Genomic DNA, 18,536 nt, shown 5'->3' on the forward strand with positions numbered 1-18,536 from the left:
GATAAATTGTATATAAGGCCAAATCTTCAGCTGCATTAAACTCAGCTTGGAATGTATAAATGCTTTGGGATTAAGGAAAGAAAGCTTCACAGTTTCTCCCAAAAGGTCTTTCTAGTGATTCTTTAATTGTACAACGATGATTAGAGCACACAGAGAAAGGTGGCTGCAGCCCCTACCCCAAGATGGGTTGTACACAGCCCGGGACACACAGGGCAATGCAAACTACGGGCAAATCCCAACCAAGTCTGTGCTTGCTGAGGGAATGCCCTTTACATGGCCAGATCCCACATGCCTGATACAGGCTGTGAAGGCAAATCATTTATCAGTCAGGCAGTGCTCTCCACCACACCAGGGATATGCCTTGTATAAGCAGAGGCAGATTGGGAGTAKTATGGGGCTGAGGAACCTTTAAACAGCAGGAAAATCAGACCATGAAAACCAAAGGTCACAAGCTGTCCAATGAGATATTAGGCAGCTTTAGCAATTCATGGCTGGGATGTAATTAATATGATGTCTCTAATAACAGAGATTAGTTCCTGCTACATAGAAGAGATTTAACTTACTTTCCTATTTATCCACTCAGAAGAGTCATATGTTTCATTMCTTACTGATACCATACCTACAATCATTTTTAGCATTTGTTGGGTTTGTCTATTTTTCCAATTTATTTTTATACTGTTTGCAATTTTCTTAAGATGTACTAGTTGATTTTAACATTGGAAAATTGTAGTCCATTCTGAACTCACTAGGTATTTAGGTGAACACTGAATGTATTCTGTAAAAAAAAGACTACTTTTACAGGGTCTATTTGCCTTGAGGTTATAAGCATCTCACATAGAGAAAAACCCCCAAATGGAAACATCTCCAGTTAAAAGCCTATAATAGGTAATAATCAGATGAAACATTAAAACCAATTCAATGTGTCCTGACAATATATTTAAAGACACAAAGAATAAAAACATAATAGACCGTGTGTTTACTGGATCCTTCTCTGTATTCTTTTTGAAAATGAACACAGGAATGGTCCCAGGGTGGTGGTTTGSGGGGAGAGAAGGAGAAGGCACAATTTAGTTCTTTTTCAGCTGAGGGAGAGGGAGGAAAGGGGGTTCAGGAAGAAAAATCTTCATTTCAGTCAGGATTGACTAAGTGCCCAAGTAAGACTTTTTTTTCCTTTTTTTCTTCTAAGACATAAGGGTGCAGTATCATAGAAAATAAGACTGTAGTCTCAGGAAAAAACAAAATATCCMATTGCGTGTAAACCAAATTCCAAACAATAAGAAAAGGGATGACAATCAGCACATATCAAAAATAAAGTCAGGGCAAAGGTACTGGTAGCCTAACATTTAATTCAGGATTTTAGCCTGGATTGACTATTAGTTTTTTATTTTAAACAACAGAAGTTCTTTGTTTCTGCACATACTGCACTGCTACTCCTCAGTGAGAGGTCGTTTGAAACAGCACGACCAAGCAAATCTTTGTGGAAATTTTCCAGATTCTGTGTGTGACTCAAGGCACAAAGCTTTGGACCTGCTAATTAAACATTGAGGAGGACACYAAAATAATAACTCAAAAAAAAAAWAAATCAGTAAATGGGGGTCTGAAATCTGTCACAGTAGCAATGCCATCCTTTAGCAAAACTACAAATTTCAAAAACCAACAAATGGAGATCCTTCAAAGCTTTGTTGTCAATTTTCAGTGCATATATGAAACTGTACTGAGAGTTTTCCTAACATCTGAAGTTTGTAAAAAGACATGAACCAGAACACCAAAGTAGTAAGAAACTCAGCAGGCATTTTCAAAGAAACCCACACAACCAACTGGTGTAAAAGCAGGGCTAAATTTCTGAAGCAAGGCCATCAGAAATTATCCAAAATTATGTTAGTATACGTACAAATGCATTTCATGCCATCACGCGCATGCCGGTGTTCACAGCCCACGCATTTCCACCCTGTGAATCCAGGCTTGCAAGTGCACTGTCCGGTGACAGGGTCACAGGGGATGGGCTGGGAGCCGTATGGATCACACTCACATTCCTGGCAAGAGCCTCCCGGAGTCTGTGGGTTTCCTGTGTAGCCAGAAGAACACCTAGACATTGCAAATACAGAAACAAATTTGGCTGACAGAGGTGCATAGTGTCTTATAATGAATACTTGCCAAGACTATCATCAAAATGTACTTGAACATTCATGAGTCGTTAACAAATTTTTGGTGCTTTATGACTCAATATGTATTTGCAAGGAGAGAAATATAGCATGCTGTCCCACACAATGATAATAGGCATAATCTCATAGCCTGGATATRGAACAGTGAGGACTGAAGAATTAGGCAAAAGTGATTCAACAGCCCTGACAGTTTTCAGGAAAAACTTCTATTGAAGTATTGAAGAGAACTTCAAACACAATACTACCATGACACAAAAATTCCCAGATTAACTGTGTTTGATCTGTAGACCTTCTTYCTCACTGCCTGTTTGGATTCTGAGTTAGAAATGAAATCTCTTAATACTTGTTTACTAACTGTGATTATGTTAGTCCTAMAGTATTACTATGGGTGGGACAACAATTGGGTTCTGGGTTATTAGTTTGCAATGCAGTTATTAATATGTTTATGTGTAAATGTTGTTCATTTCATAATCAGTACCCATGTCATTATAATAATCATCAAAAAGAAAGGATAAATTCATGGTGAAATAYAAGCACAGTAACCAATTTTAGATAAATGTCATGCTTTTTTTGGTTTAACTTTTGAGTCTAGGAGAAGAAAAAAAGAATGGGAAAATAAGACTAGGACAATATTTGTGGTATAAATAATACTGAATATCAGTTGCAATGGATATATGCGAAGTTTGCCTATTAAGGTCAAGTTTTAACTATGTATAAGGAGGAAATAAGTTACCCACTGGGACATATTCAAATATTAGTTAATATATGCTTATTAGTCAATATATACTGAAGAACACAGTATTGCTTCTCTCTGAATTTCAGGATTGTCCCTCTTCTTTTTTTTTTTTTAAATAATTTATCCTACCTTTCACAATACTGGCCTTCATATCCAGGGGGGCATGCAGTACACAGGTAATCATTAGGTCCGTTTGCAACACAAGAAGGGCTAAAACTAAAACAAAAGAAATAGAAAAAATGGTTTGTACTATTTTACATCATTTCACTCTAGTCAGCTCTGCAGAGGCCCATGGTAATCTCTCCCCTCCAAAGTCAATGGCAGCATTTTCTCATTGATTAATAAACACCTGCAGGAGATTCCTTCTTCTGGTTAAGAATTCTGCAAAGGCCTTTTTGTCACACTGGCACAATTTAGCCAAAAGCTGGAAGGACAGAATCAAAAAGGTTGAGATTAGAGAGGGCTGAATCACCAATGCCCTGTCTGTAGGTCTATGTGATTGAATGGTGCTGTCATTCARTCTTGGTGATCAAGCAAGGAACAATGGAAAGGACATGAAGCTAAGGATTAAGAAACTGGGTAAAGAGATACTCAATCTGACACATTTGATGTAGATTTTAGATTGAATCACAAGAGACAAATCAGGAAAAGTTTACTGAGAGGTAATGCATAAAGAGGGAGAAAGGAACCAAAGTGGAATCTTCCAGAAAGATGGTGGCAAATAATCTTCAGAAGGACATACTCAATAACGGGAGACTGGCCAGAGAAAGAGAGAGAGAAAGGGAAAAAAAAAGAAAAAGAAAAACCTAGAGATTGTCTTCTTTATGACCATGGAATGATAAGCAGAGAAGACTGTGGCTTATTTCTGTCCTGCCACAGCATAACTGGCTATCTGGTGACTGCAGTGGGTATCAATGGGAAGTGTGTAAAGCGGCGTGCTGCTGGTATATCAGTGCATTAGGAGCCTGCACAGGCAGTTAGAACAAAAAACAAAGGTTGGGAGGAGAAAATAAATACAACTAAATATTAAAATGATGGAGTACTGCAGAACTAGTTCATATAACTGTGGAAGAGAGAGGAAAAAAAAAACAGAAGAGTACAGAGGTGGCCAGGGTGAGCCCAGAACTCCGTCCTAGTAGTGTAAACTCAGCATCCTACTAACTTGCTTATAATGCACTAAATCCATAGTGCTTGAATGAGTAATAAAATTACACCTTCGCACGGAATTGCAAACAAATTGATCCACTACTCACAAACTCATTATCCAACACATTTTCAACTCCATAAAAATAGATTTGCACCCCCAGAAACTACTCATTTTCTCTGCTTTTTAAGCTTATCATGTTTGAAGCTGACTGCTGATTGTACAAAAACAGTACTTGAAACTTAAAATCTTACTGGAGTTTTGTGAAATTTTGTAAATAAAAATAATTGTACTATGTTCATTTTAAAGAGTTACCATGACAGTCTGCGTCATGCAAGGAGGTTGAGTAATTTGCCATCTGCTACAAACAGATTATGATTACTCAACTACTATACAATATTTGCATGGTGTTAGATTTTTTTCCCTTAATAGTATCTTGAAAAGTTTTCACGGAGAAATGCGTGCACAGCACACATAAATCTAAACTATGACACCTTGATTTTCCACCTAATTGTGTAGTTTTATGAAATGGATCCCACCCATCCATCTRAAAATTAAGCATGCAGGCTAAGCCAACTGTTTAGGCTTCTTTTACCAGCAATGGAGAACATGTCTAACTTCTAGAAGAGTGCCAAAATTACTTAGGTGAAGAGTCACTCTCATTTTCTGATCTTATGCTTGTATTTCTGGGAAAGAAAAAGTTCTCAAGCCTTTGGCAAAAATAAAATTGAATAACATATTCAACATTTTCTGTGGGCTAGCAATAGGTAATGCCTTTTCCAGTGTATTGTTTAGTATGTAAAATTGAGAAGCTTTATTGATCTTAGTCTTTGCAATATTAATGTCCTTAGGTTGATATTCATAAGTAGAATGTGTAACCTATTCACAACAGAAAATGTTCTTGCAAAAGAAGTTTCAACTCATAAGAAAACTGTACTCAAGTCTATTTGAAGAACTATCAAGGCTATGTTTTAACTGTTTGGAAGGGAAATTCTTTAATCTCCTTTTATAATCATATTTGCTGTTCTCAGTTTGGCATTTACGAGCTTTGGAAGTGTTTTTAACACTGGATGAAAAACCATGATGTGTTCAGCTAACTGGTATCGGAGAAGGAAYTCCCTCCTAAAAATAAATAAATAATTAAATAAATATATATATAAATATATCCTATTCCAAAAATCATTAAAAGAAGATGACAGAGGAAAACCTTGGTGATTACATACTGGCTGAAGTACCCACTATAATATCCTAAAGGTCAGACAMAGAACAAAAAAGCTAAATTAAGAAATATTTCCAACCTTCCAAGAGTACAATCAGAAAGCAGAAGTCTTTTCTGAGCAGTACTATGGCTGGCTCAAAATATCATTAAGAGTTTTTCAGCAGAACAACAAACAAGTGCTAAAGTATCATCTGTTGGGAACACATGCAGAGACGTGGTGGCAAGGCTCATTAACATAAAGCGACAAATAAAATTTATGCTGCAATAACTATATTGCTTTTAAATTATTCTATCTTTCACAAATTGCCTAAAACTCATGTAACATTAAATAAGGAATCAATAAATTCCACAGTGGAGCAAGAAAGACTCTGTAATACATTTATACGAACATAATATATGAGCATAAGACTTTTTACAGCTCCCTTGTGGCCGTATTGTACTTGAGCTCTGCTTTGGTTCATTTGTGAGAATACCTATATATCACACATTCATTATCTGTTGAGTATTGCATTTTCTACCACTTATTAATTTATTCATCGCAAATTAACAAGGGAGCAATTTCTGACTTTTAATGGAAGATCAATTAGCAAAAGCAGAGAACTTTTTAGTACTGCTTTACACGATGCAGTCCTCCTGTAGCCACCTGAGAGGACATAGAGAGGACATGCAAAGCAGCATGCTACTGCTAGCTAAAAAGGCAACCCATGTCCTGAGTTTATTACTTACTTGTTGCTGGAAATGGACAAGGGACAAGCACAGGGCTGGCAGTCATCGGGGGAGCCTTGGACCACCCCATAAAACCCCAGTGCACATCTCTCGCAGTGGTCACCAGCAGTGTTGTGCTGACAGCTCTGCAGAGGAAGGAGCCAGAATGAAAGTTGCCTTTGAAGATTACAAGAAAGTAGAAAATATTTTGTTCCCAGCCTAAGGGACTCAAACATATTTAGATTCATAATTTCTTTCTCTCTGATATGATTCTCAGTGGGGCTGCGTCCTTTAAGCATCTATCAAACACATACTGTGTTACATATGGGTTTACACAGAGAAAGAATGGAGGCCCACAAATGTAGTCTTACAGAATTGCTTATCCAGTTCATCCATCCTTCCCTCCTCTGTTCCAGTCACTGAAGCAGGAGAAATAATCAATTAATWTTTCCTCAGGTCATACGTATTATTACTTACACCATTAGTTAAAAGAGAAAAAGAAAGGGAAAAAAGCTATATTGCATCTTTAGGTGGCAGGTACACCTAAATACTTGATATACAAATACTAATTCAAAGATAAAAAAATGCACAAGATAATCTTAACTGAGGAAAATCAGTATGGAAATCTTTAAAGGTAGATGATTCACTCTTTTTGGTCCAATAACTTAAACAGTGTTCTTATTAAGTAAAACTGGATACAAAATTGGTCCTCTACTTTTTCCAGTTATGTTATACAATTTATGAACTTTACATGCAGATTAAATCAGTGCACACATTCAGAAATATAAGATTATTACCTGACAAATCGATGTTTCAGGGTCACACATATCGCTGTGTCCGTGACACTGACACACAACACAGGTGCCCAAGGACTGAGCAGGTGTTCTTCCTGCAGGTGAGGGAGGAAGCCTATAAAATCCTGAAGAGCACGACTACAGTAAAAAAAAAGATGCAGAGAAAAACATATCATTACAGAGTGGATTGAGATTGGTGAGTGTTGCAAACTCATCTTCCCCAGCACCTGCTTTTACAAGTCGTGAAAAGAGGCTGACAGGCCTCCAGCTGTGTTACAAACAATATACAGTATTTTACAGATTGCAAGAGCCAGCTCTAATTGGAAACATTGCTAAAAATCCCTGGAGCCCTTCACTGGCACCAGGCTTTTCATATTGCATCTTGAGAGACCTTTCATTCAGATGTAGAGTACCTCCCTGTTCTCCCTGTGCATCAAGCATTCTTCCTTTCATTTCTTGAGAAAAAACTCTTGTTTTCAAAATATTTTTTTCGCATGGGCTGTGGAGAGCAAGCAGGATGCTTCCGTTTTCTTTGTCCTTGTGAGTTTTTCAGGTTTAGCAAGCTAATATCTGTCTACAGACTGCCTGGCAGGTAACAAGCAAATGCTCAATGATACTCATCAAAAAATGGCTACATAGCTGCATTATTTATAGCTATATAGTTGAAAGACTATAAAAGTAAAGAATTCAAAATAATAAAGGTTTTACATGTCTGGGGACTAATAGCCCCAAATCAAATTTATTTATGACTCTCCTACCCTAGCTTAGCAATAAAAACCTGAAACATCAAAAATTACTAGCAAAGCTGGCATATGCAAAAATCAAGCACTTGATCTTTATTTCAGACTTACTATGCTAATTTAACCAAGTGTCTACAGAGCTGCCCAAAAGCACACAGCTATGGCAGCATAAGAATAGAAACAGGACCATTTTGATGGTCTAGACCATTAGGGTAAGTGCATACACAAAGTCACCTGATTTACACCAAAATTATAAATGCTCCCCTCTCGTGGTGGCAGGATCCTATGAAGGCTCTCTCATGAGGTCACTTCCTATTGCTGACTACAGCTTGTGCCTCTTGGAAGGAATTTCCCTTTCACACAACAATAAAATGGATGTAAAAGAAAATGGAGGAGAATCTAGAGTAAGGAACTTTTTATCACTTTTATAATCATTGCCAAAACATCCAGGAGTCTGTTATGGATAAAGCATAAACACAATTATTTTCTTTAGAGACTGAAGAAAGTAATCTAACTCACTTCTGATCTTCCCCTTTATTTTGACTTAGACTACATTAAGATCCCTGAAGCATAGAAACAATCTATCTGCTTTTTCATGGTTTGTGCAGAGTTCCAATTTAGATAAATAATCTCAAATGAAAGTAATTTTGTTTCTTACTTTAATTTCCTAGTTTCTCTGCATTCTTCTCCACCCCCAAAAGAGTCCTTGTCCGAAAGTAAAATGGTACAAAGCACAGCTTTACAAGCCCTGAGTGAATTTAGGAATGAGGTAAAATATGCAATACATACTCCAATCTATTCTCTAACTTATTTTTCTGTTATGCAATTGATGCTCTTTTCATCTATTTTGATTTAATAGACATGATCCAAGATACAGACAAAAGATGAAGTAAACTACATTTTTCATTACTACTTTGCAAGTTTTTCAAAAGTAGCTATTAGGCAAGCTTTTACCACTATTCTTTCAGCTTGCTTTTGGATATTAAAAAAAAATAGATAYACATGAAATTTCTATTCAGAAACACTGTGCACTTGGTCTTTACAATGCAATTACAGGGTAAACYGTGAAACAAATACATATACATATATCCTGTTAGCATTTGCCTAAAGAATGCTTGGATATTATACCTTTTTTCTTCCTGTTAAAATTAAATAAACCTTCACAGAACACATCATAACCTTCACTGAGCACACTAAAAATAAACTAAGTTATGAGCATGTGAAGATTGCACAATTAAGCACGAAGTGTGAAGGTTGCAACTGAGACATTTATTCCAGCCCCTGGTGGGTGTGAATTAAAATAAAGTTCTAATTACATTATCATATATTTTCCTCGGGAAATGTAATTTGCTAGATTCATTTTTTTTTTAAGTCTGTACTTCTGAGCAAATGCTGCAGCACATAAATTTCATATATGTGCATGCCCAGGTTCATGCTCTTACCCATGAAGTGTGCAAAGGGGATGTGTTCACTCATTTCCTTTGATACATTCCCCACGAACTGATTGTTCTGTCGGTCCCTTTCGTGCACAGGACCATCCTGTACAATCCCTGAAGCGAGCTCAGCTCTCACAGATACAATCTTTCCATTCATTCATTTATTCCCCTCAACTACTCCCTCACTGCTGTTTGGGGGGATGCCTTTGCAAGGCCCCATTTAATCAGGAAGTCTGAGGGATTGCAGAATACTCCAGGCATTGGTCCCTGCTACTTCCATTCAGGAATTACAACGAAAGCATTTGGAGCTCCTGGTGCCACTTAGTGATGAAAACATGCTGCTTTGCACACAAACACACYGCCAGCCCCACCACCAGGAGCATGCCACAGCTGTGGGTTAGTTTCTTCATTCGTACTGCAAAGTATTACATCTTAAATGCTTTTTATCAAAGTTATCATAGAATAAATTTTACAAAAGCATACAAGTTAAGTGATTTTCAATAAAACAAGACATTTCTGAACCATGTGGCATTAAAATATTTAAATAAATAAGAAAAAAATAAACTGCAAGTATTTCAAGCACAGAGACCACTTAGTTGACCAACACGCTAGTTAGCAAGCCTCAGGTTTCAAAGCCTTAGAAATATAACTGTGTCTGCGTTTAATTCTTCAGGAAACAAGTTTCCAATGGTTTAGTTTCGTTCCATTTTATAYCATGGCAGTTCAACTACTTCTAAGACTAAAGCAAACTAGAAGTATTTATCCTCCACGCTAAGAGCAGTTCCATCCTTCCTATAGAGGGCACTGAAATTTGGTAGAAGGGAAAGCCTCTGAGTACAGATTGAGCAAGATCCTGCTATTGGAGTCCTGTCTTAGTACTGGAAGAAGAGTTGGTGAGCATAGAGGAAGAATAACTGCCAGCACTCCATGGTGCCAACGTATTTTCATAGATTATTTGGTCAAAAAATAAGCTTTCAGAAAAATGACAGTTCAAATATGCCCAACAAACATCAACTAAAACTGCAGTCATCTTCCACGAAGCATCTTCCACAAAGCACGGGCATGCTACAGAATGCTTCTCATCTGTATTTTCAATGCATTTGCAGCCCAGTGCTATTTGGGGCACTAACGCATATAAAATAAAAGGAAAATGAGCAACTTGCATCCTATTAGTGTTGGTCTACAAAGGTACACTATCTAACAGTTTCAAGGGGAAATATCTATATGATGAATCTACTAGTTATAAATAACATCCTTCCTTTTTGACCAACTTTTCAGAGGGAACTGTTTTAAGTTTTTGCTTTGATGTGACTTTTCAATTTTACTTCTCTTTGCATTTATGCTAGATAATATAAAAATTAAGTAGCTAAATTGAAATATATTTTTTTTTAAAAAACTGAAGTATATTTCAATCAGTCATATAGCAATGAAAGACCTTACATGCAAGTTTCAAACATGACAAACTGAAAATTTTCAAGTAGAAATTTAGGCTGTTTTGAGTGCCTGATGCTACAATTTTAATAACATTCTTTTAACATTTTTTGTTATTATTTTCAATCTTTAAAAGACTTCATTTGTTGAATTTTGTTCAATCATCAGATTGGTGACTTGACAGGAACAAACAGCATATAGCCTTTTATTTTTCAGTATTACAAATGTTAATTTGTAATTTACTTTCAGCTATCAATGTTTTATAAAATAAATTATTTTGACTGGCCATTGGTCATTAAATGATGCTTGTAGTTCCTCCCTTTGGAAGACACCAACCTTACCATACCACAATATTGTAGTTTTATTGCATTATTCCTCTCTTCACAGAGGCTCAATTAGTCAGAATCAGTCACATGAATAATCTAGTCTCAGAGATAATCTAGTAAAGTTTACTTTTTAATATATTAAGAGTTAGAACTATCTCCACTGTTTCAGTGACAAACTTGCTTAAGGCAAAATAGGAGCTCAAATCCTTACAAGAACAGTACCTGAGAGAAAAAGAATAGAGGTAATTAGGTTAAGAGTGAATCGGTGCCAGTGAAACAAATCCACACTAATTGCTCATCGCAGCTTACTAATCAGTGGACTAAATAAGGCATAAGTCTTTTGCTGGAAGTTAGGTCAGTAATGTACCTCACAGGAGAAACCAGAATAACCCAGGGGACAGTCACATTTCTCAATCAAGTAAGCCCGAGGGCTCATTCCRGACACACTGCCATTTTCTGCAACTTCCATTGAGATTTCAGAAATCCTGAAAAAAAGAAAAATATATATATAAAAAAATAAGATTAGGCAAACATTAACTTAAAATCAATACACAGTCAGCTAGCATGGAACAAAAGAATCTTAGCTGGCTGTTTGTAGGCTTCTTGGTCTACGGGAGATAAATAGTACTATTTATTTTTTATTTCTCCACCGAAAATAAATAGCACCTCTATAATCTCATTTTACATTTCTAAGTAAAAATAAAACAAAATAATCTCTTCTGCTTCATTCTACATTCTCTCTCTCTCTCTCTTTCTTTTCAACAAAGTAGTAACAAAAGCCCGAATTTGATTCCTAATTCTGAGGGCCTCATTAAGAAACTGAAGTCACACACTAAATGCAGTTGCAATTCATGATTCTCAGAGGTACAGTGATAAAATTGTGCACTAAATGAGCTTTTAATGAGACTACTATTTTAAAAAATAAAATCTATGCCCAGCAACTAAAGCAAGCTAACAAGCTTTAGAACAGAGTTCAAAGGCTTTGGAGAGCTGTCTTTCTAGCAATATTTTTAAGATCTGGAGCCAAACTGCATTTTTTTTAGCATCATCTGGATGCATAAGCAAACAATTTTAAATAAACAAAAAATCTCAACACAGAGACSTTTGTTAATGTCAAAACGGATATGCTTCATGGTAGAGCATCCGACACTTCAGTTTTCCAAATATTTGTTTGATTGCATTAATAATAATATCCTTGCCTTCCAACCACTCCCTAACCTCCCCGCATGCATACTGACCTACCAAAACGGTTCAAGTACATTGCAAACAAGAACAAACAATATTTCTAACGCAGTACAGTTAATCCCAATAGACTGCAGCATTTACACTTGCTTAAAAAAAGATGGACACTATGATCYGTAAGCCCTTACTGTCTTTTACAAATAAAAGTGGTAGAATAGTGTAAATTATAATGCTTCTYAGTGTAATGCCAGTCTATGAGAAAACAGTTGTCTTTCTCCTAGCACTAACCATGAGATTTGGTGATAATTATTGGAATAGTATTGCTAATTCTGCTACAGTCTTTTCATTAAGTGTCTTAACATAGATAAAACCATGGAAATAGTTTGTTCATGCTCACACAGTCCATTCACTTACTGCCAAACCTCTATCACTGAACTATTGGACGAGATTCTTCTTTTGCACATTCATATATAGGCACTAACGTCGGGCTGACTGAAGGAAATGCAAACACGCACTGTTGAACTAAGAAAGTGCTTTGAGACTGACTTTAGGTTATCAGAATTCTACCTCTTCGTAGAATCATAGAATGCCGAAGGTTGGAAGGGACCTCAGAGGTCATCAAGTCCAACCCCTCTGCACACGCAGGGTCACCTAGAGCACGGGGCACAGGGCTGCATCCAAGCGGGTTTCAAAGATCTCCAAAGAAGGAGACTCCACAACCTCTCTGGGCAGCCTGTTCCAGTGCTTTGTCACCCTCACAGTGAAGAAATGCTTCCTTAAGTTCCTGTGGAACTTCYGATGCTTCAGTTTGAAGCCATTTCCTCTAGTCCTATCGCTGTCCACCACTGAAAAGAGGCCGCCCCCCCCTCYTTCTCCCTCCCTCCCTTGAGGTATTTATACAYGCTGATCAGGTCCCCCCTCAGCCTCCTCTTCTCCAGGCTGAACAGRCCCAGCTCTCTCAGCCTTTGCTCATAGGGCAGATGTTCCAGGCCYCTGATCATCCTGGTAGCCCTGCGCTGGACTCTCTCCAGCAGCTCCACATCCCTCTTGTACTGGGGAGCCCAGAACTGGACGCAGTACTCCAGATGTGGCCTCACCAGGGCTGAGTAGAGGGGGATGATCACTTCCCTCGACCTGCTGGAGACGCTCTTCTTAATGCACCCCAGGATCCCRTTGGCCTTCTTGGCCACCAGGGCACACTGCTGCCTCATGGTCAACTTGTCGTCCACCAYGACACCCAGGTCCCTCTCTGCGGGGCTGCTCTCCAGCAGGTCCACSCCTAATCTGTACTGGTGTCCAGGGTTATTCCTCCCCAAGTGCAGGACCCTGCACTTGCCCCTGTTGAACCTCATGAGGTTTCTCGCCGCCCAGTCCTCCAGTCTGTCCAGGTCCCTCTGGATGGCAGCACAGCCCTCAGGGCTATCAGCTACTCCTCCCAGTTTAGTATTGTCGGCAAACTTGCTGAGCGGGCACTCCATCCCTTCATCCAGGTCATTAATGAATAAGTTGAACAGGACCGGACCGAGAACTGACCCCTGGGGGACACCACTAAGTACAGGCCTCCAGCTGGACTCCGCACCATTGACAACCACAACCTCTTGATACCTTGTGTCAATGCAACATCCCTAGATAACCTAGTAAGTTGAAGCTTTTTGCTCCCTTCATGCTGCTTGAAGAAAGAGATGCAGTGGAGCAGAGAAATAGGACAGAACCAACCAAAATGAATGAAGTTGGATCAGAACAGAAGACTGCAAAATAATCAGGGCAAAAGCATTCAGATCTGATGTGTCAATGCAAGTTTAAATTGAAATCTCCATACATTTAAAAATAATAAAAAAAGGCAGAATGAAATTTGCCTCCCTCTCATCTTCAAGGTTGAGGCAATGATCTGGGTGCTGCAAAGAACTATTTACTGCCAGAAAGCTAAATTTACATAATAATATACATTGGGACCACAAAGCTACCTGTTGTTTGTGTGAAAATGTTGCTTAAGGAAGGTCAAGCTTGGCTGATTCTTGGAACAGGTCTAATAGGAAGTAGTCTAACAACTGCTACCTGATCAGTGTCAGGGATATTGAAATAATTCACAGTCAAATTGAAAGCATATTTCCAATTCAAACTAATTTATTATCACAGCCCAGTTGCCTGAAAATCAAAACAAAATCTAATAAAAGAAATGTTTCAATTTAGAGCAGCGACTGTGCAAATGAGGACAACAGAATGAACACAATAGCAGAAAAATGTTCAGCTTTGGATTCTGAGCAGAAATCTCTAAATCACTAGTAATGTTGCAGCTTTGAAGCGGAAACAACAGTCGCACTGCTGCTAAGCTATATAGCTAATAGAGTGCTAATGCATGGACCAGACCATTTTATTGTTCCAATTCCTGTCACTGCTTTGACTTTTGTAAGAAGAGGTTTCCCTATAGTTTATTAGTTTCTTGCCCCCTTTCAAATGCTGAGTTTGAAAGATGTGGAAGTAAGGCACTACTAAAAAGACTTAGCAAAATTGAAAGGACTTCATGTATAGTATTTTCTTTCTGCTGTCCCTAGTTTCTTTTGCCTCTTACATCGCTACTAGTTAGGCAGGAACAGAAGTTTTACTTCATAATTTTGCTTGCGATTCATGAACTAGAATAACATGCAGCTCTTCTACCTGTACATAAATTAGGGTACATTATGTGTAAGTGAGGTGTGAGGAAATACAGAACACAATGATAATGCTTCTCATATTTTTCATGTTCCTTTAGTTACTTTTATATCACTTTCTATGGAAATTCCCTAACTAGACTATGTCAAAATGAAACAAAATCACTGTAAAATATTTATGTTCCCCACTGTTATATGCATCAGCTAGCCCATGCAAGCTGGATGGATACTTTTCTTTACATACCGTAAATAAAAACAATAGGAGCACCAATGACTTTCTGCACCCATATAATACTGCAAAGTGGCAGGTGCAAAGTGCACCTRCTATTGACCCTTAATAACTCTAACTTTTATATTTTGTCAGACATATATGTAATCAACGACCTAGAAATTATTTTAGCCCATCACTTTTATCATAGAATCATAATCTGGACACAACCTGTTTTTTTTTTCCCCCAGTCTAAGACAAGATCAGTTATTCCTGTGTTCTTACTAATAATGCTTGCTCGGGAAGGACAGACTAATTTCATTATCAAAAGATCTTAGCAATTGTCTCAACAATCTATCTGAAGACATYGCTATCTCCAGAAAGTTACCTCTTATCTCTAACATGAACCTTTCCTGCTGAAGTTGAAYCTCATTTCTTTTTTTTATTTATGCATCATGGTAGCACAGAGCTGATCCTTCTTTTTTGTGACAATGTTTTGTCCATCTTAAGGCATTTCTAGCTATTGAACAAATCTTGCCAGGTAGTGTTTTCTGACCTTTAATCATGTTCATCTTTCTCTTTTGAACTCTTTAATTAATTTTTCCTTAACGACAATATCCAAAACTAGATAGTGAGATTTTGCTAGTGTGGGGTTAAATTATAAAATAATTCATACTCTTTTCAGGCCATATCACTACTATTTTACATTCATCTTACAAACAATAGATCCTTTTTTGAAGAACAATCTATTTGTGTTCCATTTCTCTACTTTGTTCAATTGACTACTTTTAAAATGTAAAATCTTACAGTCTTACAGACTTTAAAGGGCATTCATCYTTTTTTTTTWWWAAAAAAATATATATTATTGCTCTRTGCTTGCAATCTATGTAGTGTGATTATATAGCTTTTTAATTTCATATGCACTTCAAACATACTAAGCATTATCTTTATTTCATCACTCAGGTTATGCATGAGCAAACTAAATAGAAAATACAGAAAATATTGAAATTATGTGATTCTAGTCTATTGGATTAAGTATTATTTCATTAAAATAGTATCCTGTTCATCCTCAGCTATTTGTTCAGTACCAACTTACATGAGACAATCTTTTATAGGCTACATTCATATTTAATTACAGTCTCATGTTTGCATAAAGCAGACATTTATTAGGGAAATACTATAGAATTGTTTCAGGATGTGTGTGTTTATGTGTGTTTTCTGTTCTGTTCTAGGGCCCTGAAAATGAAGACCTAATTTATCTATTATATTTAAATTTTTAATTGCATTTCCCTCTCTCTCATCAACTGCTTATAGCTTATTATATGAATAAAAATTCAGTTGCTCCATTGGGTAATCTGTGACTACTATATTATTTCAAAACAGTGAATGAAATAGTTACCTGCTCTGTCTCATGATATTGCCATGAGTAGCCTTAATAAGAATGTAGTGAACATCATACAACACATTCAGGAAGTCTTCCCGGGATAYAGTTCTCCTGGATCTTGAGTCATCWCCATAATATTTCCAGGCTAAATCTGCTTGAGAGCCTGTCCTGTTGATTGCTGGGTCATCATGATGATACTCCCATGGTCTAGGGACTCTTTGGTCATCACCATAATATTCCCATTCATGCTAAAAGACAGTAATACAAAACCGGATGATGAATGGTGCTAAAAAGAAYCAAGTGCTGATCATTGGGAATGAAGCAGATGGAAACGTTACCTCTGTCATCTCTATCTCATGCCTCGTCAGCTGCCCGATGAGAGGGGCAGCCACCTTCCGGACAAGAATTCTTGTGTGCGTGGGAGGCCCACCTCTCATGATGAGCTGGGGATAGTAAGTAGCAAAACCCGTTTCTTCTCGGGCTTCAAAGTAGATTGCGTATTTCAGCTTCCCTCCATAAGCGGTGAGCTAACAAAGCAAATCACAAAGTACAAAGAGGAATCTCATTTTCAGTTAGCCAAGAATAAATTCTGGGCATACGTTGGAGCTAAATACACTTAGCACCTGTGTGCAATCTGATGAATGCCTGTGTGGTAGAAAATAGCAGTACATGCATGCAGAGCAATCCGGGGATAAGGGCTGTGCTCAGAAATATCCATCAGCAATTTGGTGGGTTTTTTTTAAAGAAAACAAAGATATTTCATTGTGTGCAGCTTAGCCATCGTGAAGTTTGTGCATAGAAAGAGGAATAGCTACACTCAAATAAGCCAAAACAAGAAATACCAGAAGTGCAAATAAATAAAAGGGAGAGACAGAGGTGTTTAATCTCCAAAGGGAGATGCTTTCAATCTTTTCGTCCCTCTGCAAGTAACTTACACTTCAGGTACTTTCTCTTAAAAAGAAAAAAAAAATAATAAAGAGAGGTATATTAAGCCTATTAAGCTTTTTTTTTTTTTTTTCTTTTTATGAGACAATCTATCCCAAGGAAAAGGTATTCTATGTTTCTCTGTGTAAGTATTGAATTTAAAATATCTACATTATAGACTTAAAAGTTTTGGTGATAATTAAGAGGACCATTTTTAAGAATCAAATGGCATTTGCTTTTTTTTCAAGCACCTTCCAATCTGTGACAACACGCCTAGTGGAAGGAAAAAAAAGACACTACAAGATACAAACTATATATATATCTGTATATATCTGCGTTTGTGTATACGCGTATATAGATATATCTATATATACACACAGATATTGACAGAGCCCTGGAACAGGCTGCCCAGAGAGGTTGTGGAGTCTCCTTCTTTGGAGATCTTTAAAACCCGCTTGGACGCAGCCCTGTGCCACGTGCTCTAGGTGACCCTGCGTGAGCAGGGGGGTTGGACTCGATGACCTCTGAGGTCCCTTCCAACCTTAAGCATTCTGTGATTCTATGTATATGTGTGTGTGTGTGTGTGTGTAAATACATATATATAATGACACACCCATACACATTTATATACACACACACACACACATATATGTATATATTTTACACACACACACAATATCCACCCCAGTATTCAATGAAATCTTAAGTTTACCTTGCGTCCTTCAAACTGTTCTGGAAGTTTCCAGTAAAGAGTTTCTGAGCGAAGGTCCTGAATCACCTGTTCTATATTTGCCACTATTTCTGGAGGCTGGAATACAACCCCTGAAAGAGTGCTGCGCTGCAGGTTTGCATCCACCAGCGGCAGAACTTTTTGTTCTGGCTTCAAGGTCAGCTTCAAAAGAATAAAGAATAAAATCAAGTTTGTTCTTCATGATAGAAAGCAAAGTTAATCTTTAAATTTCAATTCTTAAAAAAACCAAAAACCTTTAACTAATTTTGCCCTGTGTCATAAAGCAGTCTTCCTTCAGATAGAGAAGAAGCAGAGATAATAATGACTTCCCACTCAATCCTTTTGCATCCAGTCCTTACAGTAACAAAGAACTTATTAATACTGTTTAAAATAGTGTTTACCAGTTGAGTTACTCCATGAATCTTAATAATATAATTCGGATACTGTTATTCCAGGCTTGCACCTTTTCTTTTCGGAGCCAGAGAAGTTTACATTAAGATTCACTTCTCCCTGATATTTAAACATTGCCAGAGCTGCGGAACAAAATATTTGATGCTCTTTGTACTTTTCATGTAGTGGTTGAGCTAAATATTCTATAGTTAATATGCAGAGAATGAAGGTTTACATCACCCTAAATCTGAATGTAAAATATATGTATGCTACTTAAATTTTTAGCTGTATGCTACTTTTTTTTTTAGCTGTGTTGAAAATGACGCATTGACATAACAGGAAAATCATTATTTTGGACAAAAATTGTAGCAAGTGTC

The 18,536-nt window shown here is 37.4% G+C and overlaps 1 protein-coding gene across 1 annotated transcript in view; it reads right to left on the reverse strand.

Moving 5' to 3' along the window:
• LAMA2 (laminin subunit alpha 2) overlaps positions 1–18,536 on the reverse strand; it is a 253,501-nt gene that overhangs the window by 86,156 nt on the left and 148,809 nt on the right. The window contains exons 24-31 of the mRNA XM_026039256.1: positions 17,752–17,931; positions 16,454–16,642; positions 16,131–16,363; positions 11,061–11,178; positions 6,764–6,898; positions 5,988–6,112; positions 3,028–3,114; positions 1,892–2,085 (exon numbers count right to left, since the gene is read on the reverse strand). Coding sequence (XP_025895041.1) covers positions 1,892–2,085; positions 3,028–3,114; positions 5,988–6,112; positions 6,764–6,898; positions 11,061–11,178; positions 16,131–16,363; positions 16,454–16,642; positions 17,752–17,931 — 1,261 coding nt within the window. The remainder of the gene's footprint in view (positions 1–1,891; positions 2,086–3,027; positions 3,115–5,987; positions 6,113–6,763; positions 6,899–11,060; positions 11,179–16,130; positions 16,364–16,453; positions 16,643–17,751; positions 17,932–18,536) is intronic.

Source organism: Nothoprocta perdicaria, unplaced genomic scaffold, assembly GCF_003342845.1.
Source record: "Nothoprocta perdicaria isolate Ctin4 unplaced genomic scaffold, notPer1 scaffold_226, whole genome shotgun sequence".
In the NCBI taxonomy this organism is placed as follows: Eukaryota; Metazoa; Chordata; class Aves; order Tinamiformes; family Tinamidae; genus Nothoprocta; species Nothoprocta perdicaria.